We start from the raw sequence: 27835 nt of genomic DNA on the forward strand, positions 1-27835 counted from the left end.
AGACAGTGGTATTATATTATATAGCCATGTCGTCCGTACGACACGTCTGATTTAACGGTTAAACTTTGAGGATCAATTAATTACCTAAATTTAAGTGGTATCCTGCCTTTTCGCAGAATTATTGTTTGCCAAATGTTTCATTTGCCAACTGCTTCATTCCCGACTCACAATTTTCTCCGAAACCAATTTTTTTTCTCAGTTTATTTTCTTATGCTTGTATAAATAGTACACAGTAGGTTAAGTTAGGTTAGTTTTGTAAAAGTTCCGAAAAAAAATAGTTTCAGATAAAATTCTGAGTTGGGAAATAAAACCGTTTGGCAAATGAAACATCTGGGAATCGTGAGTTGGTAAAACGCAGAGAAACATTCAAGTTATATTTTACAATGTTTCAAAACAAAAGTAGTCCAATGATGGCGTCAGTATACCTCCTAAAAGTAATTCCAGTCTGAGTAATAAACGAAAATTGTCATAACATGGTTAGCCACAAGTTATGCACCCATTCCGACGTGGTCTGCATTTTAATCAGTAGTGACACTATGGGGACAACTGTAACCGTGGTAAAAACGTGTGGAATCAGTTTTTAAGTACGATTCTGTAATTCTAGACAAGTGGCAATCTCACTTTGTTATCAGGCTGCTCCTTTCGATCACGTGACATTTCGTTTGCTTATATCAATCCCTATAATAAGATATTTCATTTTGATTATATTAAGTAACCAATAACTCCAAGAGACAGGCTCTAATAATATTTAAAAAACGAAAATGAAAAAAAAAATTTTTAGTTGCTTTGAAATAAATGAAGCAAATAAACCAGGTCAGAGTTGTTATTGCCATAAAAATGTATGGAGAAATCGAGTTTCAATGACTCATAAAAAGTATGTAAATTAATTGGTGGATTCAAATATCCTATTAAATTTTCCTTTTATTAAGTAGGAAACAGTAAGGGGCTGTTTCACCATCCATTAGTGTTAACTGACGGTTAAATGTGATGCCGTCTCCGTCTTTTCCAACAAAATAAATAGAGACGGCATCACATTTAACCGTCAGTTAACACTAATCAATGGATGGTGAAACAGCCCCTAAACATCTCAGACAGAAAAAAAATGCATTGTACAATTATAGACCAAAAAAAAATTGAAAGTACCTAATCTTTTCCCTCATTTAGTACGTATCCCGCCCCTCAGTTCACCCTCAGAGACCACTAATTACTGCGCACGGTACGTCCCGCATTTTTCATACAGATCACGGAACCACTCTCAACGCTATTGATTGCGAACTTCTGGTGGGAATTACTTGCGGTCCCACCAAGAAATTGCAAGAACGCGCCCGTCGGAATGTCCTTTTGTCCCTGTCGTTTCATAAATTAATAAGAGATAATTACGTGACTAAACAATATCTAGCTTTCTTTGCTCAGTACTAAATATTTATTCCAAGCTTTTATTATAGTTGCAACGTTCATTATAAGTATTTAAATTTGAAAGAAAGAAAGAAAGAAAAAAAAAGAAAGAAAATACATTTATTTAACGCCATTAAACAAACATAGAACAGATAAAGACATACATGACGCTAAATAGGTCCCCACTCAGCATAATGCCACGGCAAGCCGCGAGATTTGCGAGTTTCGGTTTCAAAATTTGCCTACCTTTTTCGACCACTTCCCAGAATACGATTAAGTTTTTTCAAATTTGGCATAAGTATACATAAGTACTTTTATGTAACAATGACAACAAAATATAATATAATTATCTGATAGTAAATTTTGATGGTTCGGCCAAGTGGTCTTCGCGAGACAGAACTTTTCCACGGTTCATGCATCGATTTGAAACTTGGTACGACTATTTCTGTTATTCTTTGAGTGTCAATGCACTTGCAACTTAAAGTACAGTCAGCGAAAAAACTTGTATCAGACAAAGTTTATTCTTTTATCAAAGGGCCCGTAACGCATCAGTAATTCTCCTAATATAATTGATGTTCTCGGGCGGCGCTGATTGGTTTCGATTGGGGGACATACAAAACGAGTTAATCGCTGAATGATTTAGTTCTACTTAATTGTCTAATAGCATAAATCTCTGTAATGCTTGTACTTGTACAGATATTATTTGCATTCGTGGTACGTAATTCAAAGCCATAACAAATGAAAGTCTACTCACTCGTTTACCAAACGTTCCCTTGTTCTGCGAAGCACAGAAACCACGATAGCAGATCACTTATCGGACATTTCCATTACAGCTTTGTGTACTCAGTTTCCGCAAATTATTTGCCTAACGTTTGCATGCGAGTATGTACTCTAAGTTCATCTCCAGTTTAAATTAACTCTACATAGCAACCAAAACCAATCTAATTTGGTAAAATTTAACACGACCGACTTAGTTATTTCATGACAGTAAATTACAAAAGTTAGTAAGCAATATTAAATTATAAACAACTTTGTTAAGCTATGTCGAATTTAATATTAGGCCTTGTTCATAAACAGACTTATTCCTAACAAACCGATAACTTTTTAAGATGTTACAACTTTTCAAATACTTAACAGTAAATTGGCAGACGAAAAAATAATGAAGTCGGGAAAACATTTTCATAAAATTACTTCAGATTTCACATTAAACGCACTTATGATTCATATTTAAAAAGAAATCAAACATTTTTTTTTCAAAATAGCACGTTTTTATGGTTCTGTACCCAAAGGGTAAAAACGGAAACCCTAGGTATTACTAAGACTTCGCTGTCCATCCGTCTATCCGTCTATCTATCTATCACCAGGCTGTAGTATCTCATGAACCGTAATAGTTAGACAGTTGAAATTTTAGCAGATTACGTACAACTGTGGCCGCTATAACAACAAATAAATACTAAAAACGTAAAAATAAAATAAAATAAATATTTACTTGCTCCTGTTCAACAAACGTGTTTTTTTTGCCGTTCTTTGCTAATGTCTAATGAATGTTATATGGATGGTACGGATCCGAACCCTTCGTGAGCGAGTCCGACTCGCACTTGGCCGGTTTTTTAAACTCTATAGTAGAAATAGCACAATTTACGTTAGAGATCTTTAAAGCAATCAATACTATCGTGCAAAGACAAATTCGAATTAAATCCAAGGAACTGAAGTTTCCTGAGGCAAATAATGAAGAGAAGGTACACAGGACGCCAGTGAAAAGAAGGCTGCACTCCCAGAGGTGCCGACACCGCAATTGGCTTTGGTATTACCTTTCCAATACGGTTTTCATGTATTGTACTGAGAATCGATAAAAAACAAATTGAACTAGTGCTCCTTTTCAGAAAGCTCCCGACGAAGCCAAAAGCGGAGCGATAACTTTTTATGTGTCTACACAGCTATGCACAAACACATAAAAAAGTTCCGTCTATTCAGACACGTGTGAGTTATTCTCGGGAAAATGACAACTAATCCGCGCTACGAACTGGCTCGTACGTTCCACTCGTTGTTTTCTTTTTCACACTTCAACAACCTCTCGGGTGCGTATCAGCGGCGCGAGTGGCGGCGGGCGTAAATTGAAACACTTGCAAATTTACCCTATACATTATTCATACTTCGAACACCCTCGCACTGCACCGACAGTTACAGTTGACGCTCCAGTCAAGTTTGCAAAAAGAGACAAAGAATTTGTAATTAGTGGAACCGCTGTTGTGCGTAATTAGTAATACGGAGAACATTAGGTGTAGATATTGGATCTGTGGATGGCCTTTTGTCTGTGGTGGTGTGAATAATTTGACAGTGGCTTTGTGACGCACAAATCGCACCCAATTTCAGAGGCTCGCGGCACATAAGTAAAGCGGGTCAACCATTATACGTGTAACAAATGGGCACCCGCGGTGTTAAGCTTTCCAAGACGGTCTGCGTGCAATAAGGACACGGTTCGGAAACCCAAACCTGTATTATTCTGACCCTAATAAATTTGCCAAGTCAAACCAGCGTTGTCAGACAAATGTGTTTGAAGAGCCTTATAATTAGAATAGCACGCGTTCAATTATTATTTGACAACTAAACTAATGTTTCTTGACTTCACAGATCTGGAGGCACGGCAGTGCCCCCGCCAAGTTGAGCAAAACAAAAACAAAGGCACGGCCGTACCATACTTTTCTCGAATTTAATTTTGTTTGCTCTCCTTACAACACCTTGAATTTTCTTGTGTTCCTCAAAATGACATTAATTTTTCACTGGATCACGATTCAGTCACGGTTCAATCTTATATTTTCTTATCATTTTTAAACTTGTATGTTTTAAAATATTTCATCAGAAAAATTACCCAATGAATAGTTTCATGCACAACAATTTATAAAACCAACAGTCCTAACCCACATAAACAAAATGCAAATTTATAAAACACATTTTCCTTGAAGAGTTAAGCGTAATTTCTTTCTCACCAAGGCGTTTCCTGAAATAAATTACAAGTGTAAAATTCACAACAACAAAAGCGAAACAACAAAAGGCTCGAGGCCCGCTACATCCGGGCGACCCTTCCAAACTTAGCGGCCTGATTACGGATTTCCGAATAAGAAAATAAGAGAGTCATAATACACCACCATGTAAACCCAAGTGTTTGTGAAATAATTCCCATGTTATTTCCGTCAGATTTATAAACAAACAGGTACCCTCTCTGTATTATTACGTTTATTCCATGTCTATATTTTGAACGGAACAGGTTCGGTTCACTAGAACGTTGATGTGGAAATCTACATAATTCATTAAGTCAGGTTGAGGCGTATAATGCTTTACGTATAGATGAAATCTAGGGTCTTGTTCAGGCACCGAATCCCCTGCAGGCGTTGGAGTTGGAGCCGGAGGGGGCGGGGATGGACTCCTGGAAGCGACGGACCAACGAGATGAAAGCTTTTGAGGTGTAAACGGTCCCCTACCCTCAAATCTCGTAGGCGGTCTTACTCTCCTCCATAGAAAAGGTTGTTTATGAATTGGCCCGTGGTGCAATTGCATGTGTCGCGGGTCTTTGCTCTTCTGTTCTGGGCAGGTCAATTCGTACATTTCGGGCAACGACAGATACCAGTAATCAGCTCCATCCCCGATGACAGGGAAAAGTCTCTTGTTGGAAAACCTAGGACGATGTTTCCTAACAAACTCTTCGTATTTTCGTTTCAATCTTTTCATGTATTCCGTGTAATGAATAGACTTGAGGAGTTTCTCAAATTCAGATAGCTCTGATGTAGCTGGTTCGGAATAAACACCGGCACAGACGTAAGTTCTAAGGAGATGGTGTAGTTTAAACACAACGAACGCTAGCCAATGCCGAGCTTCTTCTTCGAGTATCTTGAGGTCGTCAGCTCTACTTCTGATACCATACTCTGCTGCCTCGGCAGCGCGACGCTGTCCTCGTTCAGTAACCGTAGCAAGCCAGCGGCGGTATCGGCGATAGCAGAACTTAGTGCGTCTTGAATAATGACCGCGCCATAGAGCCTGCGTCGAAGACGAAGTTTAATAATAATAAAATGAACAGCTAGAGACGTTAATAATTACTTCAATCGAAATATTTTTTATGCTTGTATCAGTTTTACCAAATAAAGGGGAGCGTACTTCCCTAATATATAATAACTAGTATATAAAACCACACAGATGACGGTAGAAGGTCGGATCGGGAGTGTGGTGGGCCTATTCACGTGGCTTGTATATAAACGACATCACACCGACCGTGGGCGCGGGGCGGGTCTTGCGCGGGCGCTGCAGTGTGATGTTGTTTATAATACAGCATAAACCCGCCGCCGTATAGACCCGCCGCCAGCCGCACTCCCGACCCGACTCGCTCTCGACCTGCTGACGTCCTGTGTGAGTTTTGCGCTTAACGCACTAATCAAACCAGGAATTTCTAGCATCACTTTCGGGATTTTCCACCAATTACATCTAGTCTTGCATAATGAATGGCTATCTTTTATCTAACTAAAACGAAAAATTTTCTCTCGCTTCGATATTATTTTCTCCTGTCTATATCTTACCTGAAGAATCCTTGATGCTGTAGCGTAATGCTTTGCGTGTTTGTTCCGAACAGCTCGTCGCAAGGCAGCTCTGTACGCTTTTCGCGCTCGATGGATCCTAAACGCACATTGAATGGTTGTAGCATTTTTGGATAGCCAAGCTACGTGCTTGCGGATCAAGTAACCACGAGCCATACGCTGAAGCAGGAGTACGGCTAGAAATCTCTTATGTCGCTGATTTTCGGCATGATCTGTGCGCTCCTGCAATACTGCATAAAATTCTTGTGGCGTCGGCAAGAGTTTGTAAACTGAAGCCATTTAGCTTGTTTATTTTTTGTCATGGCGTCAATGAATATGTTATGACGGACGTCAAACGGCAATATAGTTTTAAATTCGCTTGAGGTATTTTAGACTTTAGGCACGAAGGTTTTATTTTTAATCATTTTATTTCATTGAAAAATTCACAGACCAGAAAAACAAGTTTGTGTTTTCTTTCCGCGGAAAAATTTCGCAATATTCTGCAACATAATTTTTTAACCCACTACTTTCGGTATCGATTCCCAGTTTATTCGTAATCCAATTAGATAAGGTAAACATAGCCCCTTGAACAATATCGTTATTCGGTACGTAATAAGTGTGCGCTGTATTTTTTATTTAGACCCCTAAATGAGACGGTGTCTTGGCTGCCCATTTCGTTCCGCTCCCCCAGCCGACGAAACGACGAGTTGATTTGGAGAGTCCTCCCTCCCTTTCCCACGCAGGTGAGTTCGTACGAGACATCATGCATAATTCAACAATCAAATTGGCAAGGTGTGTATGACTGCTTATTTATTATATGCCTAAAATTTACTGGTAATTTCCATACATATGTATGCCCGTAGAAATTGAAAAGCCAATTTGAGGTCGGCATTAAAATAAATTGTAATAATAGCATGAGAGAATACATAAATATTTTTTTATCTACGTGACCCACTTTTTGTTGATTTGCGGAGTATTCATACAATGAAAAGGTCTGTTGAATTGGATTGCGGGGCACAGTTGACGGTATTTCATATTAAAATGTCTTCAGGCCTATTTAGTGTTTGCGCAGATTGAATAGTACGATTTTTCATTATTTTAGGTAATTATTTCGTTCGTCAATTTTAGATTATTATAAGGACACAGTGTAGGTAATAAGGATTTTCTGAAAGATGAAGTATCACCAAATAGTAGTATCGTGAGATCAATTATATTTTTGTATTGTCTAAGAAAGTACGGAATACTTATCACACGAGCTTAACTCACACTTGCCCAGTTTTTAAAGCAAACCTTAAATACCAAAATTTAAATAAAGGGAAATAAGTACCTGACAATTTTGACACAACAAAGCGAGCATAAAAATCTGATACGACTCTATTTTTAGCGCTAGTAGGACGTGTCAGGTACTTTTTCCCTCAGTGGCAGATATTAATGCAGGTGGCTGTACCAATAAACTCCCTACAGTAGATTTTTCAAGCTCACAATCCTTCGCTCATATCCTAATGAAGCTACTCAAGGAACGAGACCGTTGCCCCTTTACTAAACCATGTCTAGTTAGGCTTTTTAAACGCATTAACTACGTACATGAACGCATTAACTATGTGCTGTGCCAACTGCTCATCGGTTCCTTTGGCCCTGTTCAAACCGATAAGACACAAAGTGACGAAGGGAATAAAAATTTCTATAAATAAAAAATCCAGGCCATAAAATAGGAATAGATTTTGCTCTAATAAGACATGCACAGTTACTATCAGGTATTTCGGAGCGGTCAAGGTGTTGAAAAATATCGAAACATGTGGGTGTCTAATTCCTTTAGGGATAGAGGCATTTTCTAATAATATTTTTTACCACCTCGGGCGCTTTGAAATATCCTGATGGCGACTCTATAAAAGTTATGCTTCGTAATTTCAAGTTTATACCTACTATGCCATTACTAAAACAAAACAAGTTACCACCCAAATAATCGCAAATGTGTACAAAACGCATAGGTATAAACATTAACTTAACGCAATTGATGTTGGATGAAAATCTAAAAATGTTTTCGTCAGTTTTTAACCCATACACACTAAGTAATAACATCTTTCAAACAATCAAGTGAGTTTTTCCTTTGATTTTTAAAAATTCAAAGAATGCATGCAAAATGCCGATTTATTCAAATAAATATGACCTACATCATAATAATATGCATTCATCACAGAGTGAAATGGGACCATCCGGAACGAATTCGCTGCCACGCATTGTAATAGGTAGCAGCGTTTTTCCGTTTGGTGACGAAAACTGCATACAAACAAAAATCCAACTGTTGGGTTCTTCGCGCTGAATGTGTAGCAAGTTTGAATCGATCGGTGGATGGTCGCATTGGGCCGCACGGGACTGAATTCCAGGACGGCTACTACGAAATTCGAAAATCGAACTTCGTATCTTGCCGTCCCGCTGACGCTTATATTATTTAATACGAGAGTGAGAGGAAGGGCACGATACGAACTTCCATTTACGAATTTCGTAGTAGCCCCCCTGATTCGGACGTTCATTACAACAAATTACGGCCGCTTTGTAATTTGAGCCCTGAGAGAGCACAAGGTTAATTGCAATTAATTGATTGTGCACCGGAATGACGTAAGGTGCAACATTTAAATAATTACGTCGAATGTACTTAACACTGTGCCATTTTAATGAGAATGAACTGTATTTGACCACACCGCTGCTATTGTTAAGTAACGTATACGTGATTACACTTGGAAAAAATAATAAAATTAGGTATGCAACCTCAATACACGTTAACTGTTGTTGGTAACGAAAGTTTCTATGCCATGCTAGGAGGCATGAGTATCGTGAGGTTCATGTGGCAACTTTGACACTTGTATCACGTTTGGGATTAGCTATAAATGATCCAATCACGAGCAAGATTTGTAACATTTCAGTGTGACAAAGATCGGAGCTTACTTTTAACAAAGCTTTTACTTATATTACTAAATTATTTTTTTCAGCTTTACATTATTTTTTCCCAATTTTAGCGTATTATATTTATTTAAACAATCAAAGTAGCTATTAGCTACATATGTTTGATAAAAATCGGTTTAGCCGTTTTTGAGATATTGAACTTTGAAACGACAATATCAGGAGGTTTTGAACTATTCTATGTTGGTTAGGTTATTCATTAAATATGACTACGAGACATAGGTAAACAGAAAAATCATACGGTTGCTACTTTGAAACCTTTATCTCATGATTAGATACAAATATAATAATATGAAACACTTTCCTATCTTAAATAAATTAGTATAATCGAGCAATATCCTCGGCATCGTAGGTTAAAATCTACACGAGCCTACAACACTTTTCCATTTACCTGTGCATTTACAAAACAACAATGTGCTTAGTTTCTAAAGCTTAAACTTCGGCAGATACGGCGGTGCTGTGCAATTAATTCATTGAAATAAACGGGGCACCTACACATTAATGCCGGGTGTTCCGCGATAAGTGGTACTAAAACGTTTTTGTAATTACAACGGTGCGAGAGATGCTGCAATGCAGTTGAAACATTCCTACAAATATTCTTGAGCGCAAGGGTAATTTTTGCGTTCTGTAACCGAAATCGTGAAAAAAATGGCCCCTTATCATTTGATAATGATAATAATATGATGGGATGGTGGGTTTGCAAATAGAGTTTTTAGCTTAAAATTTTCCTAATAGTTAGTCCCCCTCTCTTTGCCAGTTTCAGTTATTACCTAGCACGATTGGCCGGTTTATTTTGAATCTAAAAATGCTTTAATAATTGGTCATGTTTTCTTGTCTTCTATGTGGTGAGCATACTAAACGTGCATGCATAAAATATACATTTCAACAGTACCCGTTAAATCTTCTCCAGTAAAAATTAATCTGGCATTCAATTACAAAAACAGGAAAGCTATCACAAAACCGATTGTCCCCAAAAACGTCCCATTCAGTCAATCTTTTGTTTTATTTCACGTTTTTAACGCGAGTATTTTCAATACATTTAATCCCCCGCTTGACCCAGTTCCCAGAGGTTTTCGTTTAATAATTGTCTTTCCTAGTAAAAATAATAAATCCGGTGTCGTCGTAAACGTAACTCATATCATGAAAGCGATGAGGGGTGAACTGTGAGTTCCACATTCTTCGTCCTTTGACCGGGTCACCGTAACTTTGCAGCGGCCATATTGCGGAGTGTCTCCATGAAAGAAAAAAGACCTGAAAGTTTACCCTCTTCGTTGAACTTATTAAATGTCGCAGAAAGATATTTGACGGTTTTGGATACTTTATGGTGATTAAAATGTTAAGTATGTCTTTTGTTTTACCCAGCTATGCCAAAAGTTTTGGTTTATGTTGGGCGGGAGAGTTAAAATTATGCCCTTGATGTTGGTAAAGCTGACTAAATTTTCTATTCATGCAGTGAAATACGAAACAAAGTTTCAGCTACGGAATATTTTTAAAGTGATCAGATTTAAAGTTTTAAAACTATTTTTTTTTCTACGAGATTGCAGACTGCCAGTATACGATATTAATTTCAATTTGATAAGTACCTCTTTTTATTCCGGAGAAAAAATATCTCAATAGACCGGTAGGCAGACAGACAAACGGACAACGAAGTGTTCTTTTAAGTTTTAAATTTTTCCTTCTGAAGTTCGGCACCCTAAAATAATGTGAATAAAAGCATTTTCAATACTACTTTCCTATGCATTTTGGTGATCTCATAGCACATTGGTTAAGCTTTAATAAATCATGCGATAAAATATCAAGTGTATTGAATTAAATTTGCTTGCCAACTCGGTTTACGAGGTGCCGCTCGTATACAGCGAAATGTCAACGCGTAAAAATTTAATATTGCATACAACATATATGAGCCGCACTTTATGACTGCGAAGCAATGCTACGATGTTTTACTTGAGACATAAACTGAGTTGCAGATGTGTCCACTAATGGTAGTTCCGTGTCGTCAGGTGTGATTTGAGCTAGGAAGTAGTAATTTAAGGGAATGATTGTATTTTGCCTATGGTTAGAAAGAACGGTTGTCAAACTATATTTTGGCCCAATTTGACATCTTGCCACTCTGGATCCCTTACCTAAAACTATTTCAAGTTATTGTAGCTACTCCTAGCGCCATCTAGGTAGTGAAAAATATAGAAACTTCAATTCCTACATCGCACTATCGATGTTTTTCAACTCGAACTCATTTATACAACTTCTGATGCTCTTCTTTAGGACTTCGGTCCCCAGGCATAACATCTGTCTGGAGATATATTCTATATTGTGACCTCTCCCCCACATAGCTAAACCCACATTGGCTTGTCGAAAGTCCGAGACTGTAACAGGGGGACAAAAACATTTAGCCAAGACAAGACGCTGTCTTAGCTCTAATGACAACGTTCAGACTGAAAGTCAGAAAATTTACTAAAAACGCAGCACTATATTTGACGGTTTTAGGGGGTGTTATAAGTTTGACCGCTATGTGTGTCTGTGTATCTGTGTGTCTGTCTGTGGCAACGTAGCTCTTAAACGGATGGACCGATTTGAATGAGTTTTTTATTTGAAAGCAAGTTTTCTAGCAATGGTCCTTGGACATGTTTAATCAAAATCGGTTCAGCCGTTTTTGAGATATTGAACTTTGAAGTGACAAAGTTTGGGTTTTCCAACTTTTTGTTGGTTAGGTTATAATACTTCATGGTGATTAAAATGTTTTTTTTTATTTATTTTTTTATTTGTAGAGACTATTTATTTCCAGAACAATACAGGTCCGACTAAAAAAAAGGTATATTTGGTAAAATAAAATTAAATAAGCTAAAACTATAATAAATCTAAAAATGGGCCCTGCGGCATGGTACCAAAGATGCTGGCAGCATTTCCCCGTTGGATCGCAAGACTGATGCTTTGAGCGAGGAAACTGCCAGCTTTTTAGTCTCCTGTGGTATCTCTGAGTCTCTTTGATAGACCTTTGAAGAGACTCAGAGCGCCAGGGCCCCACGGACCAAGGGTCTCGAAGCCGAAAGTTACAAAATCGATCGAAGTACCTATATTATTCATGATAAATTTCAAAATCTTTATTTTACATTTACCTAGAGCATTTTTATTTTTACTAAAGCATTAAAGATTTAAGGTACAAAAATCAAAAGTTAGTAAAACGTGTTCAAGATTGAATCTATCGACATAATTTTCTCGTCTGAAACTTGACACCGGCACGCCTCAAACTTCTAGATGATGCTGAGGTTAGAGAAAAATTAAAACTTTAGCAATATGACGCGGTAGCGGCGCAAAGTTCAGTATTAACAGTAAGCAGGTAATGCGTGGTAACTTAGTGGCAACTTACACGAGGAAATAATATTAACGAGGAACAACTTGCGAGCTTCCTCTACTTATCAAATATCAAAATGTATGTACCAATAAGATTTTAAAAAAATATAATGATCTCGTATCATATGGTATCATTCTGACAGGATATACCTGGGCCCTGCAGTAGGACATAATATAGGCCCAGATGATGATGGTGATGACAACGAAACTCTCAGTGTGCGAGTTTGACTTGTATTAACAGCTTTTTAGGGTTTCGTACTCAAAGGGTAAAAATGGAAACCCTATTAGGTAATTTATTGAATCAGGCGTTACTTTGCGGAGGTCCATATCAATGAACTAAAAGAATATTTTTGAGATTGGTTTTTGGAATCTTTTTGTATTTTTTATTTCATTTCGAAATTTTTTGTTACTTTGACGGTCATCCCGTAAAACCCATATCGAAAATACTAACTGAAATACAGATGCACAGAAAAACCAGAAAGATAAGACCAGCGCTGGGAATCGAACCCAGCAGGTCCTCGGCATTCCGTGCCGCGTGCTATACCACTACAACACCGCTGGACAACGGTACAGACACGAATTTCTCCTATGCACCATATATCTCACTCAGCCTGTTTGTTTCTTATTTAGTCACTTAAGCAGTGACACTAGCGACATCTATGCTGTAGCCCTCATCGAGAAACTTTCAGCACTCCATTGGAACTAACCGCTCACCCGGACAAGAGATATCAACCAAGACCAGCGCTGGGAATCGAACCCAGGGGAATCGTTTGCCATCCATTCGAATAAAAAAAAGAGGTCCTCGGCATTTCGTGCCACGTGCTATACCGCTACACCACCGCTGGATAACGGTACATACACGAATTTCTCCTATGCACCATATATTTCAGCCTGTTTGTTTCTTATTTAGTCACTTAAGCAGCGACACTAGCGACACCTTTTTAACCCGTATAGCTAGAAAGCTGTAATTTTGCACGGATATATATATATATAAAAATTATGCCGATAAAATGGTACAATAAAAAACTAAAAAAAAAGTTTTTAGGGTACCTCCCATAGACGTAAAGTGGGGTTTTTTTTTTTGTCATCCAACCCTATACGTAGTGTGGGGTATCGTTGAATGGGTATTTTAAAACCATTAGGGGTTTGCTAAGACGATTTTTCGATTCATTGATTTTTTTGCGAAATATTCAACTTTAAAGTGCAAATTTTCATTAAAATCGAGCGTCCCCCCTCTAAAATCTAAACCGTGGGTGGAAAAATATGAAAAAATTCAGGATGGTAGTAAGTATATCAAACTTTCAAGGAAAACTATAACGGCTAAGTTTGCTTAAGAATGATTAGTAGTTTAAGAGTAAATATACCTATACTTGGAAGATTCCGTATGAAATACGAAATCCTTAGAAAAATATTAACATTTTTTTTCGTAATGGCTACGGAACCCTATTTTGAGCGTGTCCGACACGCTCTCGGCCGGTTTTTTGCTAATGTCTAATGAATGTTGTTTAAATGGTACGGAACCCTTCGTGCGCGAGTCCGACAAGCACTTGGCCGTTTTTTTTTATCAACAGCTTAAACTTAACGCCTTAAGGGTGGTACATGGTAGTCTATAAAATCTTAATGTAATCATCTTACGAATTTTTCATTGTAAATTGTAGGAACTATTTACACAGCTAAGCTCAAAGAAAGAGATTCTCTGACGTTGATAATTATTTGCACAATTTTTCTGCGAATTAAGACAAGTAAGGTAAATACGTACCGGCCGCGCGGCCTTGTACTACTCAGGAAAATTAAATGATTCCTGCTAACTTTGCTTTAATTTGGATTAGAAAAAAAGATGTTGTATTTTTTAGATTTTTGATTCGTGAAAATTATAACTTGTTAAATATCCGGAGTATTGGATTTTTTTGTATTATAATTTTGTTATTTCAAATTTTAATCTACCTATTTCTAAAAGGCGTTCGTAATTCATTGTCGTGTACTTAATTAAAAATATTGATTCAGCGGTAACTTATTGCTTCATGAACCAATTGTTTTTTTGCTATCTGCTGAAAGGATACTTAGAGTCACCCTTAAAAACATTTTGTCATAATCTGACGGTTCCATCATCTCAATATCAGCAAATAAAATAACAGTTCCGGAATACTATACCTACCACCGAACCAAACGCCGTTTAGTACAGTACAATTACAAAGTCGTGTGTTTCTTATTTATACGCGTAATAGATACTAATTTTGTCTTTAACTGTGCCTCTTGCCATACATTGTTGTAAGAGAATTACTTTATTCTATGCTGCTACACTTAATAAATGAGACGCTTCGTAGTAACACTGTCATTTAATGCAACAGCACCTGGGCGACCGAGCTTTGCTCGGGCTAAAAATCGGTAACAATTGTTTTCCCAGAGATAAGACCAAGTTAGATCGATTTTTCATCCCCGAAAACCCCTACATGCCAAATTTCATCGAAATCGTTGGAGCCGTTTTCGAGATCCCCGAAATATATTTATATATGTATATACAAGAATTGCTCCTTTAAAGGTATTAGATTTAAAAGTACCTAGTGTAAAAAATATAGCAGCATTCTTAAAATCGACATCATATAACACTTTTTAACAATAAACTCGATCGAAAGCATATTTTACTCCCGCGCGATTTTGAAGTATGCTTTATTGTAAATTGAAAAATATTCTCGATATATTTCCTATGACATTTTTTGTTCTATTCAAAGACTATGTTTGCAAAATATTCTATTGCAAATGCTTTTACATCAGAGATGGTTTGTAGCTAAAGTACTGGGTTGGAATAGAGGATAATAAACATTTACAGCACGTGTTTTGCACTACAAGACAATTGATTTTCAAGAACGGTTATGTGATAATACCAATATACCTAGTAATAACTCCTGCACTCGGTAGTCGGTATATCAATTAATACTGTAATAACTAGATTTAGATGTTTATTTGCGTTGTGTATGTTTCTTAAAAAAATACTATACCTAATGCATGATGTTTTCCTCCGTAAAACTGCTCATTAATATTTAACTACTTATTTGTGACAATTTTCCATACAAAATCTTCAAACGAATTAATCAAGTCAATACAAAATACAAACAAAACAAAATATGTAAATGTCAGGAAATGTGGTAGCAACTCAGTACGATTACTTTTGCTCCAAATACATTTATAAAATTTTAAATAAACAATCATTCGTTGACGGGATAACAGAGTAAAATTAACAGTTATAATAAGTTCAGATTAACCAACTGAAAGAAGTAAAATGAAAATGTATCGCGTATGTTGTACCAACCTTAGAGCACGTTCGTTCCCCACCTTACTCAAAGGTATCGACTATTTCATATTCTACTTAAAGAGTTGTTTTGCTAGGCGAACCCATGAATAGCAGTCTTTTGATGGAAATTTAATGAGCGAGCGAGGGTGGGCTGACCATTACCGAGACAAGGGCTCGCTTGAATGCACTGTCCACGACGGAGACTTAGCGCATTCCGAAACGTTTTTGTTTGCGGTTTATGTTTTTTTTTTGAAATGCTGACAACTCTTGTCTGCGTTCTGAAATTTTTGAGTACCTTTTTATGTAGACATATCATTTATTTGTATACTTTGAGGTGGGGATGTAAAGTAAGATTCAGGTTCTTAATACTTGTTGATACATAAATTCATAGTAGAAACAAACGTCTGATTAAAATCGAATGGCGTGATTTCTGACTTTTTACTTTGGGTTGTTTATTAAACTCTTGTCTTGTCTTGTCATGTAGTTATACATGATAATAAAAGATCAGAAATTTGAACTGGAAATTACATTAAAGTATAACTTGGACAATTGAATATAAATTGACCTTAAAAAATAATCTTGTCTCAATAAAAGCAATAGTAACTTTATGAAACGCATTCTGTAAAGTCTACAATGAAATCACGCCGTACCGCGATGTAACTAACTACAAGAAGCGTTTACAAATTAAACTCTGTAATTCCTTTCAGACCATAACTGGGTATTAAGACATCCGTAGGTCTAACAAGGTGCTCAGCTCAACTATTTGATGAATGCCGAGGCTTTTCAGCTTTAACTCGTTAGCAAAAAACAAACATTCACGTACCGCTAAATGAGAGCTATTTCATACGACCCAAAAGGAACACTAATAAGGTCGCTATTCAATATAAAAGGGCGTATTTATGATAAGTATAGATTACGGGCCAGATGTGAATAAAGTGCATATTTTTGAAGCTTAATCTTTGACTCAGCTACCTTTGTCAGTCAAGCTTAAAACAGTCTTGGTTAGCGACTAACTAATTTATGATCACCTATTTAGGGTACCGTAGTCAACTAGTAGTTTCGTCATATCTATCTGTGTATCCGTCCGCGGCTAAGCTCAGTGACCGTTAATACGGTCAGCATCAAAAGTAGCTGGTTACTTTTTTACTCTGTCACATTAACACATTTGTCAATCTTGTATGGCGCTAAATACGTGGCTGTAAAACGACAAAGTACAAAAGTAACAAGCTACTTTTGATGCTGACTGTACTAGAAAGCTGTAATTTGGCATGAATATACAATATCAGTCACGCCGATAAAGTGATAAAAAAAAGTTTTTTTAGGGTACCTAACTCCCATAGACGTAAAGTGGGGGTAATTTTTTTTTCTTGACTGACCCTTCAGTGTGGGTTGGTTGCCAGGAAGATTTTTCGATACAGTGATCTGTTTGCGAAATATTCAACTTTAAAGTGCAAATTTTCATTTAAATCGAGCGTCCCCCGCCCCTCTAAAATCGAAATTGTTGGTGGAAAAATTTGAAAAAAAAACAGGATGATAGTAAGGGACATCAAATTTACAAGAAAAATTATAACAGCTAAGATTGCTTAAGAATTATTAGTAGTTTAAGAGTAAATAGTAGCTTAAGGTATAGTAAATATGTAACTTAAGAATATACGAAATATAACCTATAACGCTTTTGGCCGGTATTTTGTACGTATTCGACGTTTGAAGTTATGGCGGTATTTGGTCGTATTATTTTAGCAAATTGTTCCGTTGGAAGTTTCGAGCCTTTACTTTTTTAGTCCGATAAGGGAAATGTTGGGTACAGAAACATTTTACATAGACAAGTTGACTATGCTTGTTTGGATCGTTGCTTGCATGCTTCCTTGTGCTATGCTATTCCTTGCGTATTTGTAACATATTTGTTTTATTGATAGCTTGCTTATGGTTCACGCGAGTGAAGTCGTGTGTAAAAATATTCTATAATTACCTACGCGTATGATAATTAACTTTATTTAAAAATACGTAACTGAGCATTTATTTCACCACATTTTTTTTCTGGAAGTTGAAAGAGTAAATAGTTTTACTTACATCAAGTGCAAAAATAATTGCTACAAAGACTAAAAAACTACTGATGGTTTTTGGAAAAAGGAGTAACTGCATTTAATTTCTTTATAGCGCTGGCAAACTGACATCCCGGTAAAAGTAACACCGACCACAGCCTAAGAAAAACAAGCGGTACAAAGAAAGAATGTCCCAATGTTACTTTGAAATTAAAACTTAATCCCCACTCAGCTCGACGTATATGGTCTATTCTGCTGTTGCGAGTAACTTTCCGAGTTTCAGCTTATTCACCGGGTGGAAGGATGTCGGTTTTTGCAAAACCTCCGTGGCATGAACGAGTGCGAGCCGCAAGGCGCGTCTGTCGAGGCGAAAGTAAGATCCAACGACACAAGCTTTAGTATACCCCATTATATTTTGAACGAGACAGGTGCATCCTGGCGTTCCTGGGGTGAGATGGAATGTGAGAAATTGAATAGTGACTAATTGGCTGTGTTTATATGCGTGAATGATTATGATCTTTTGAATTATAATTCTGTGTGTAATAATAAGTATTATTAATTTCGTAGGCCCTTCTTTGTGAATGGCCAGCAGTAAGTGACTTGGGCATGGCGGAGATAAAGTTTAAAGAACAAACGGAAACCTAATGCATAAAGACACTTTATTTTTAAAGTAAAACAAGATTAAACATGAACACGAGGAGACTGCAGCTTCGGAGATGGAACCGTAATAATTACAGGATGAATTGACATATCTGACATTACTTAGCACTTCCTTTTTTTTTAAATTGCTACGGGCACCTTTTTATTAAAAAAAAAATTAAAATTATTAAAAGTGTTATTTTTTTACATATATGGGTACTTCAACCCCGGATCATAATTTCTCAACTGTCAGTAAAACATCTATCTAACGTCGTTTTAATTATTTAGGTAATTAAATTGCGCTGTTATGTCCAGTGTACTAATTTTATAGAAAACTACAGCATATTATGAAACGACACTTTGTATTTTCCCTATCGCCTGCTCTATTCCTTAAACAGAGATCTAAACCTACGCAGCATCTAAGCAAAAAAACTGCCAGACCATCCTTCACTTTTTCCTCTCAGTGGCACTATGTCTATACATTATTCATTGTACTGGAGCGTGGGCATGTACTAGGCAGAGCCGTTTTATAGGACTAACTAACCCAAACGGAGACGTCATGCGCACTAACTTCTATAAAAAGACAAAATTACCCATTCGAATGGGATCATGAGTACAAAATACCAATAGGTACTGATGCATTTCTCGATAACACTGCGACATGCAACCGAATATTGTCAAAAACTAACTTTAGTTGCACTCATACAATCGTCCTCACTTATTTATAAAGGATACGCTTTCTGTATGCTGTTTGTACATTTTTAGTTGAAGAGTCTCCCAATCGTTGACCTCTCCAGTTGGTTTAATGCTCCAAGAGGGCAGACGATGGGCGACCGTGTAGAACAACGGGAGAAAAATCTTCTTTTAATTACCGACCAGGGCGCAACGGTGGTTAGAATTTTCTTTTGATTAACGCTACCCTTTCTGGAGCTTTCAATAGTGAAATTTGCTTTTTTTGTGAAACTTAAACTCAACTCGGCGCGCATCGGGAAAAATAATGACATAACAATAACAGTTTTAAGAGTATTAATACTCTCGAATAAATATTGCCTCAATTTTAAAGTATTATACCAACCTTACTCCTTTGGTTTGGTTTACCTCTTTCAATTCCAAGTTTTAGTTTTTTATACGGACCTGAAACAAACAAGTTTTTTTTTTGTTAACGGTAAATTAATAGAAGTCAAAACTTTAGAAAGGAAATCTCTGTTTGTAGCGATAATAGGTCTATGCCTAATAAGATCTTATAAATAATTTTAATAAGATCTGAGCCTAATAAAGGACATCATAACGGAGCATTTAGCATATCATTAGGCTTCCGGAGCCAAAATGGCAAAAACGGAACCCTTATAGTTTCGCCATGTCTGTCTGTCTGTCTGTCTGTCCATCCGCGGTTTTGCTCAGGGACTATCAATGCTAGAAAGCTGTAATTTTGCACGGATATATATGTAAACTATGCCGACAAAATAGTACAATAAAAAATTTTTTTTTTTATGTTACCTCCCATAGACGTCCCGTAAAGTGGGGGTGATTTTTTTTCTCATCCAACCCTACAGTGTGGGGTATCGTTGGATTGGTACCATTAGGGGTTTGCTAAGACGATTTTCCGATTCAGTGATTTGTTTTCGAAATATTCAACTTTAAAGTGCAAATTTTCATTAAAATCGAGCACCCCCCCCCTCTCAAATCTAAAAAAATGAAATCAAAGGTGGAAAATTTAAAAAAAATCAGGATGGTAGTAAGTATATCAAGCTTTCAAGGAAAACTATAACAGCTAAGTTTGCTTGAGAATAATTATTAGTAGTTTATGAGTAAATAGCAGCCTAAGGTACCTATAAAATATACTTAAACTTGGAAGATTCCGTATAAAAAATACGAAATCCTTAGAAAAATATTACTTAATTTTTTCGTAATGGCTATGGAACCCTATTTTGGGCGTGCCCGACACGCTCTTGGCCGGTTTTTTTTAAGTACTTCTAATAACCAGTTACTACATACATCGAACTAGATATAAAACGCATTCACACTATGTATACTGCTCACCAAAAAAACCTATAAATTTAGAAAATTGCGGACATCGAACGTAACAAAACATGATTTATTATCCTCCAAATTTCCAAGAAAATTTAATAACTGCACCATAACACGGTATTAACAGCACCAAAACAAAACTGATTAATGCATTTTCCCGTGAGATAAACTAATGTAAAACCTGCAATAACAGATTAAAATTTTGCTAAGCTTCGAACAAGTCCGAAGTTTGAAGCTTCGATGTATTGTTTTGACTAGGTTTATAAAGTTCGACTTTCGGAGTAACCGTTAGATGTAAGTAGTATAAGTAGTTACTATGTCCCACCTACCGATTTACGATACTGTAGTATCGGGATTGCGACTTGCCATTCAAGGTAGATTAGATGGATTTGACCTGGAAAAAATAGTTAGGTGTACATTGGCCACAATTTGACGGTATCTATTTATCGGTATTCCAGGCATTTCGTGTACCAGAAACTATAAAATGACCACGATAATTATGGAATCATGTAGTTTTAAAATATCTTGATGTTCCAAAGTTTATGAAATTTAGAGAAAATAACAGTGTAAGTTTAAATTTACGATACTAACCCTCTGTTTCACCATTCATTGATTATATTTATCCGTCAAATAAAATTAATCAATGGGTGGTGAAACAGCATCTAAATCAAGTAATATAAGAAATAACAAAATAACAAACCTTCATTAGGCGTGACCTATCTTCAAGAACCGTATTTTAGCTTGAGCAAATAAAGGCGTAAATGATCGGGGCTGTTTAATGATTTCATTATTTTAGGTCCGTTGTACCTACCTTATGAATTTGTTTTGTACCCGCTATAACATGAGACAATATTTTTCCACATGAAGCGACCAGATTTGACACTCAATTGATTGCTGATTAAACTATTATACTAATCATAGATGTAGGGGCTGTTTCACCATCCATTGACTAGCGGTTAGGTGTGATGCCGTCTCTATTTTTTTTGTTCGAATAGACGGAGACGGCATCACATTTAACCGTCGGTTAACGCTAATCAATGGATGGTGAAACAGCCCCTTAACATTGAAAATATCCTTAGTTATTCGCAGCACAAATCTCAACTACTACAAGCTTTTCTACAAATGCTATGTGATTGCGATACTTCAGCTCGTGTTTAAACATAATAACTCCCTAGTTTCTGACTTTTGTGACACTGACCGTCGGTTTCCCGTATACTGTATAACCATGTCGAATGGGAGTGTATGCTCGCTGTATAGAAAAGACAATACATTTTGAGGTATTCAATCGCACAAATGGACAGTCTTTGGTGAACTGGTCAATGGGGTATCTTTTTGATGCTTAGCTCAATCTTTCGGGCACTTTATTACAATAGAGATAACTTAAGATCATCCCCAAGTAAATAGCCATTTAGCCTTTCTAATAGCAGGTGATCAACGCCACGCAACGTAACCAATTTGAAAGTTGAAAATCGAAGACTGCATTTTTTAAATTTTATCTGCATATTTTAATTTAACTTGCGTAATAATTAAGTTATCTTCAAAATTTGCAAGTCGAATGTCACCTAATCCAAGTGTTCATATTGATGAAAAACTTAGTATAACAACTAAATATCCGAGTTTGTGTGAAAGATATAGCCAACAAAAAGTTTGGAAGAGTCATTATTTAGACTGGTTCACTAATATGTTGCAGAAAATCAAATGTCATAATTTCGTTTCACATAACAACTTTGAGCAGAATCATCATACCACCGAATTACTTTGTGCATATATTTTTTCGCATACTATCATTTCTCATAATTTTGGAAAGCAGAATATTAACACGGCATAATATTGATGAGAATAATATTTATATGTCCGAATAGTTATTACGCAGAAAGATATATCTCATAGTATTTAGTTTTCATAATGATAAAAAGCAGAATAAAATTTTACTTGTAATTATATAACTGTTAATTTAACCTAACCGTAATTGGTAACAGTAACATTCTGGCGCTTCGCGGGCCGCTGCCGCGGCACACTCGCTTCGCTCGCTAGGCTCGCGCGCTGTTGTGGCCGCAGTTCTAACCTAACTCAACCTCCTTATGTAGCTGCTGTTCTGTTCTGGTGCTACGCCTGCTGCTGTCACAGCGCTCTTAATTTGCTGGCCTTCATTTATGGTAACTGTTCGTTCTTTTAACCATCCTTTAACTAAGCACTATTTGAAATTCCATGAAAATACTATAACTAGTATTCCGCTATGCCATTATGCCATATAAAATCGGCGATACTAATGTTCTGCTATTTAATATTTTGCAGAAGTATATTCGGCGATAACAGTGCTCTGCCATTTAATATTCTGAGAAATGACTATTATTCGAACTGATAATTATGCAAAGTTATGATTATGCAAAAGTATTATTCAGCTAAAAAAATATGATACCAGTTATGCAAAGTGTATTTCGGAGAATCGATATTTTATGCAAGATAAATTTAGACATGCTTCGCTGCTTTTAGTACTGTTTATTCGATTCAAAACTTAACACAATCATGATTATCAACGTGTACAACAATGCTCAATTTTGAACTATAACTTCCTCTTGTAGTGCTAGCGGTACGCCAAAAAAAAGCTGCACATGGTGTTAAAAGCATGAAAATCAGAACGATTGATTTTCAGGCCATAAAAATAAATTTGACCCGTAGCACGAAAAGAAAAAACGAAAAAGGAGAGAAGTTATGATTTCATCTTTTATTGTATGGAAAAAATTTTTTGTTCTGAAACTTATCATGCGTGGTATCTAATGAAAGGTTTTACTGAGCCAATTCTAAAAATATATCACATCATTATCTTTCAGTCACTTGTTTTAAATTAAAATAACAATCATTTTCAAAACATACCAAGTTGGGGCGCCTCCAGATATTATGCGGTTGAATCATTATTTGTAAAATATACCTAAAATGATGTGTAAATAGCCTCATATCCACCCCCAAGAAAGCAATTTTGAAAATATTTGCATTTAGCGTGTAGTGACTGAGTGCGCCGCCGGCCGCCGAGCGAGCAAGAAAGGGAAGCGGGCAGAGAGCAGGGTAATATTAAAAAATAATAAAAAAATACTAAAACTTATTACTTAATCAATGTTAAAGGTTAAGCTTCTAACTTTAAACGGAATGTTATGCTACGATATAAAGAGGAAACCACCGATTATTTATAACATAGAAAAATATTTTGATGGCTGGTGTTGATGGTGGATTTTAGGTACTTGTGACTTTATTATACATACAAAACTTTATTTTACGAGAGATTTTTATTAAAAGTACCTAGTTATTTTGTATCAATTGAAGGAAACTACTAACTCGCGGGGATTCTTCATTAACTTATCGCTATGTAATCATGTCGAGTGGTTTTAATTCTAGGACAGTTTATTTATCATATACCAACTTTAAACGAGTAATTTCTTGTAGGTATATTTATTAATATCGGGGATCTAGGAAACGGCACTAACGCTTTCGACGGAATATGCCAATTGCCAAGGGCCATTCGGAGGCGAAAAAGCGATCTAGCGTGATCCCCTCGCTGAGAAAACGCGTATTTTACTCAGAGGTCTCCCAGGTACTGCTTTTTACAAGCTTTTACTTAAATAAAAAGAAGTACAGATTAAATTAAATTAAATAATAATAATAATAAGAAGACAAAGAAAACTTACCTAAGAAACCTTAACTAAATATATCTATAAGTATGTTACTATAAAAATATAAATTATAAAAAGAAAATCCCGTCCAAAAGATCTGCCTGTGGCAGAGTTCCCATGATGCTGGCCGCATTACCCCTTTGGACCGCAAGTGCGATCCGCTGGGATAATACGTACCAGCTCTTGGGTCCCCAGAGGTGTCGATCAACCGGGAAGAAAGGGCCTTTATGAAACACCTTTTACTTAACTTGCAATGTGTGTATGTACGGGTCAAATCTTCCAACTTAAATTTGACCCACTTCCAGTGGTCGGATGGACTTGATATTTGGCATACTGATGTAAATCTGAATACAATAATTTAGTAGTAACTTCTTGATAGTCCAGCCAGGATCGTCTCCGCAAGAGGGAACTCCTCAACGGTAAATGGCATCGACTTCAAATTAAGTACGGAAATGTATTTTGGATGACAATGTAAGTACAATCAACAAACAGTACTGCCAGCAAAGAAGCTTGTAATTAAAATAATTTTTTACAAAACAGCAATGTATAACAGCAAGCATAAGACGAAACAAAAACGGAAGGCTTAGCGACTGGTAGGCAACCATATTGTATTGCTAATCTCTTTGCCGTAAACTTTGATTTAAATCACTAAATTCACTAAACATAACTTCACTAAATTTAAGAACCTTAGAACATTTTCATTATGACTGCGTAATAGCCTAGGTTTTTTTTTAAATTTACTCTTTCTATTATACAGGCATCACCTAGTATGACTTTAAGTGAAAACAGTTCGTCCTTGTGTCGCGGCAGCCCGAATAACTCCGTAAAGCGTGAAAATTCAAGGCCTCCGTTTCTAATTAGGTTCTAAGACAAACAGCCGGCAGGTGAAGCATTTGAAATGGATAGGTATGCCCCAATTAGCGACGTTTGGTACTGCAGCTGCTTGGATGTGTGGAGGTAATGGAGCTCCGCCGATCAATGTTGGGTAGGGTTATAAAGCATTTCAACCGCCGTATACCATGTGTGACAAAATTTATGTGTAACTAAAACCAATCGCAGTTCTGCTACAATACCGCACGTGGTGGTGGTGCATGGGACTTTTACTTGATGGACATATTATTAGTCAATTTTCGTAACACACGGGAAATGAAGGTTGAAATGCTTTAGAACTTCACCCGTTAATGAAAAATGCTATTGCGAAGATTTCATTGTAGTCAATTTTATATCACATGCTCATGAAATCCCACGGTGTCTATAGTCAACTTTCATAGCTCAAATAATATGTTAGGCATCATATTTTCAATGCTACTCTGTGTATTACCCGAAAACACAGTTTAGCAGTTGGCACGTAGCATAATTGCATTGTGTATTATCTTTTCAAACACGGGCTCATGCCAAGCTAACCTGTTGAGCTGAGACATGCTCTTCACCCGGCTCTGTGTCGGTGTCGGTACATTAGACGGAAAGCAAACACTAATGATGACATTTATCACCTCGTCTGACGCGCAGGTAGCTTTATCTCCGAGTAAATGTCTGTCTACACATTAAGCTTACGAGAGGGTTAGAATTTATATAACATTTTTTTGTTTAGGTAAACTAATTTTTAAACAATATGAACATTGATACTAAATCTCATATTCAGTGTACTTAGCAGACCAACGTCAAAGAGCTCAAACATTTTGGTAAGTTCTTCCTGTTAATCAAACGGTGTTATCTACTATTTACCTCTTAATGAATTATGAACAATGGAAATAAAATTTCTAAGTATAAAATATCTCAAAGTAACCTGAGTTACTGAGTTACTTTGTTGATCCTTTTCCGTTCTTGAGTTGTATCTAAATCTTTTGAAATATTCACTTCCAATTTGCAGTTTCACCGTGCAACGCTTGCCATCAAATCTTTCTCAGGAACTTACTGCCAATCTTGTCAAAAGTACCTAGTCTACTTTTATGCGAGTGCAACTTGGGCTCGCACGGCGTATTCTGAATGTATTAACATTGCCGCGGCACTACAAAGTAAACTTTCTCATTTCTCAGCGCAGACCGAGTTGTAGCTAAGTCCCCGATCTCGTTTCAGATAGTTCCATCAATCTTGCGACATTGTATCAGCGTTTATTTTAGAGACGAAACGTGAACTGGGTCTGTTGAATCCGTATGGTTTGCAGAAGTGAAGTACAGCTACTAGAATGATCGTCGGATTATCAGTAGAAACTTTACATGTGAAATTGCTCTTGTTTGTTTTGTAACGTCAAAAAATGAGTATAAAAAATTGACTATTCTTCAGATGTTGATCTGTCAGAGAGCATTACAAGGTAAGCAATAGGCGGCCTTATCGTTAGTATCTCTTAGTCGTCTGTGGCCTTATCGCTTCAGACCTATCAATATCTTTGGCTAGCTGTCTATTTATTTTCTATCTTATGGTGAAACTAATACCTAACTGCGCTGATCCCCTAATAACCCTTTCCGGCTGAGTAACTGTTTTTCCGATTTTTTTTCTAAAATGTCAATTAGTTGTGGTTCGTGAAAAGATGATGGTACGTGCGCTCAGGATAGTTGCACGAGTGTATCGAGCCGGCCGGAAAGGGCGTGTAGAATAAAAGCTTATTTTGAAGCTAAAATAGTAAATAAAATACTAGACATGAGGGATAAATAACGTCTCGCTGACAACTAAAAAACAAACAACTATGTACTTATACTATTTAATACGAGAGCGAGAGGGACGATACGATACGAACTTAGAATTTTGAGTTTCGTAGTAGCCCTGCTGAAGCCTACAATCGATCTTCAACGAGTTTAATCATGTCTGCGATTGTTAAGTGACATGTTTTGTTAAATAAAATAAATGAAAGAGTACTTTAATAATATTCAGATAAAATCATGTCTTCAAAATTAGACAAAACCATATCCAGGTAACTCACCTACAACCCTCACTCATACTTACAATTTATCATAATTTACACAAATAATACTTGTACTATATGCAAAGTTATTTTCCCGCTGAACAAAAAAGCTTTTCAAACAGCATTAGCAGTTTTAGTTTTGAAACTCGCGACTGTTTCAAATTAATTTGAGCAAGTTGTCTCGCTATTTTCGAGAGCATGACGCGCAAATGGCACAAACGTCTATACAAACAAACAGAAAGTTGCGTGCAACTCAAAACTCAATCCGGCCCGCACTCAATCCTAAGGTAACTCATTCGAGTGGATCGATCCCGGAGACTAAAGCAAATAAGTTCCGTTGCTAACGAATGCATTGTTCATTGTACCTACAGAAACAAATAGACCTGAAAGAGTGGCAATCTGCTCAGTTGAACGCTGGAATGGTTCTGATGAACGAGCAATGTGCTTCAAATAGAAATATCTTTTTCCGCGGTTGTTTCGACGCCGTGCAAGAAACGTAACCCATCCACACGTTTCTAAGTTTTAATTCATGTTAGTCATCTAATGATGGGAGATTATCGAATAGCATGCAGGTCGTTTTTGTATTCTTCGAGTACAACTTGCTAACAGTAAAAAACACTCCACTTTATAAGTAGACTAGTGTTTACCCGCGGCTTCGCACGCGTAAATCATTAGATACAGCAGTTGAATTGAAATTCCGGGAATTTATTAAATTTTCGTGGGATTTCCCTAAAATTGCATCGTGTTTTCATTGACGTTAAATAAAAACACCCACGCCATATTTCATGACTCTAAACTCAGTGGTTGTTATTTCGAGTTTTTATCCCTATCCCGTGAAAATATCGGGATAAAAAGTAGCCTATGTGTTATTCCAGATGTTCAGCTACTACATACCACATGACTAACGTGAACATTTATTTTTTGATTCAGAACGGGACATTACTTTATTTAGGTCAATTAACAGGTAGTCAATGAAAAAAAACCGGCCAAGCACGCGTGCGCCCCAAAAA

At 36.7% G+C, this 27835-nt stretch overlaps 2 protein-coding genes across 2 annotated transcripts in view; both read right to left on the bottom strand.

The window, feature by feature from the left end:
• Nucleotides 1-27835, bottom strand: part of LOC141429691 (semaphorin-2A-like) — a 526100-nt gene that overhangs the window by 385851 nt on the left and 112414 nt on the right. The gene's annotated exons all lie outside the window — the stretch shown is intronic.
• LOC141429417 (uncharacterized) lies at nt 4140-6278 on the bottom strand. The gene is made up of 2 exons (XM_074089720.1): nt 5961-6278; nt 4140-5427 (listed from the first exon to the last, which is right to left on the bottom strand). The coding sequence occupies exons 1-2, from the start codon at nt 6255-6257 to the stop codon at nt 4630-4632; spliced, it is 1095 nt and encodes a 364-aa protein (XP_073945821.1). The 5' UTR covers nt 6258-6278; the 3' UTR covers nt 4140-4629.

The sequence above is a fragment of the Choristoneura fumiferana genome, chromosome 7, assembly GCF_025370935.1.
Source record: "Choristoneura fumiferana chromosome 7, NRCan_CFum_1, whole genome shotgun sequence".
In the NCBI taxonomy this organism is placed as follows: Eukaryota; Metazoa; Arthropoda; class Insecta; order Lepidoptera; family Tortricidae; genus Choristoneura; species Choristoneura fumiferana.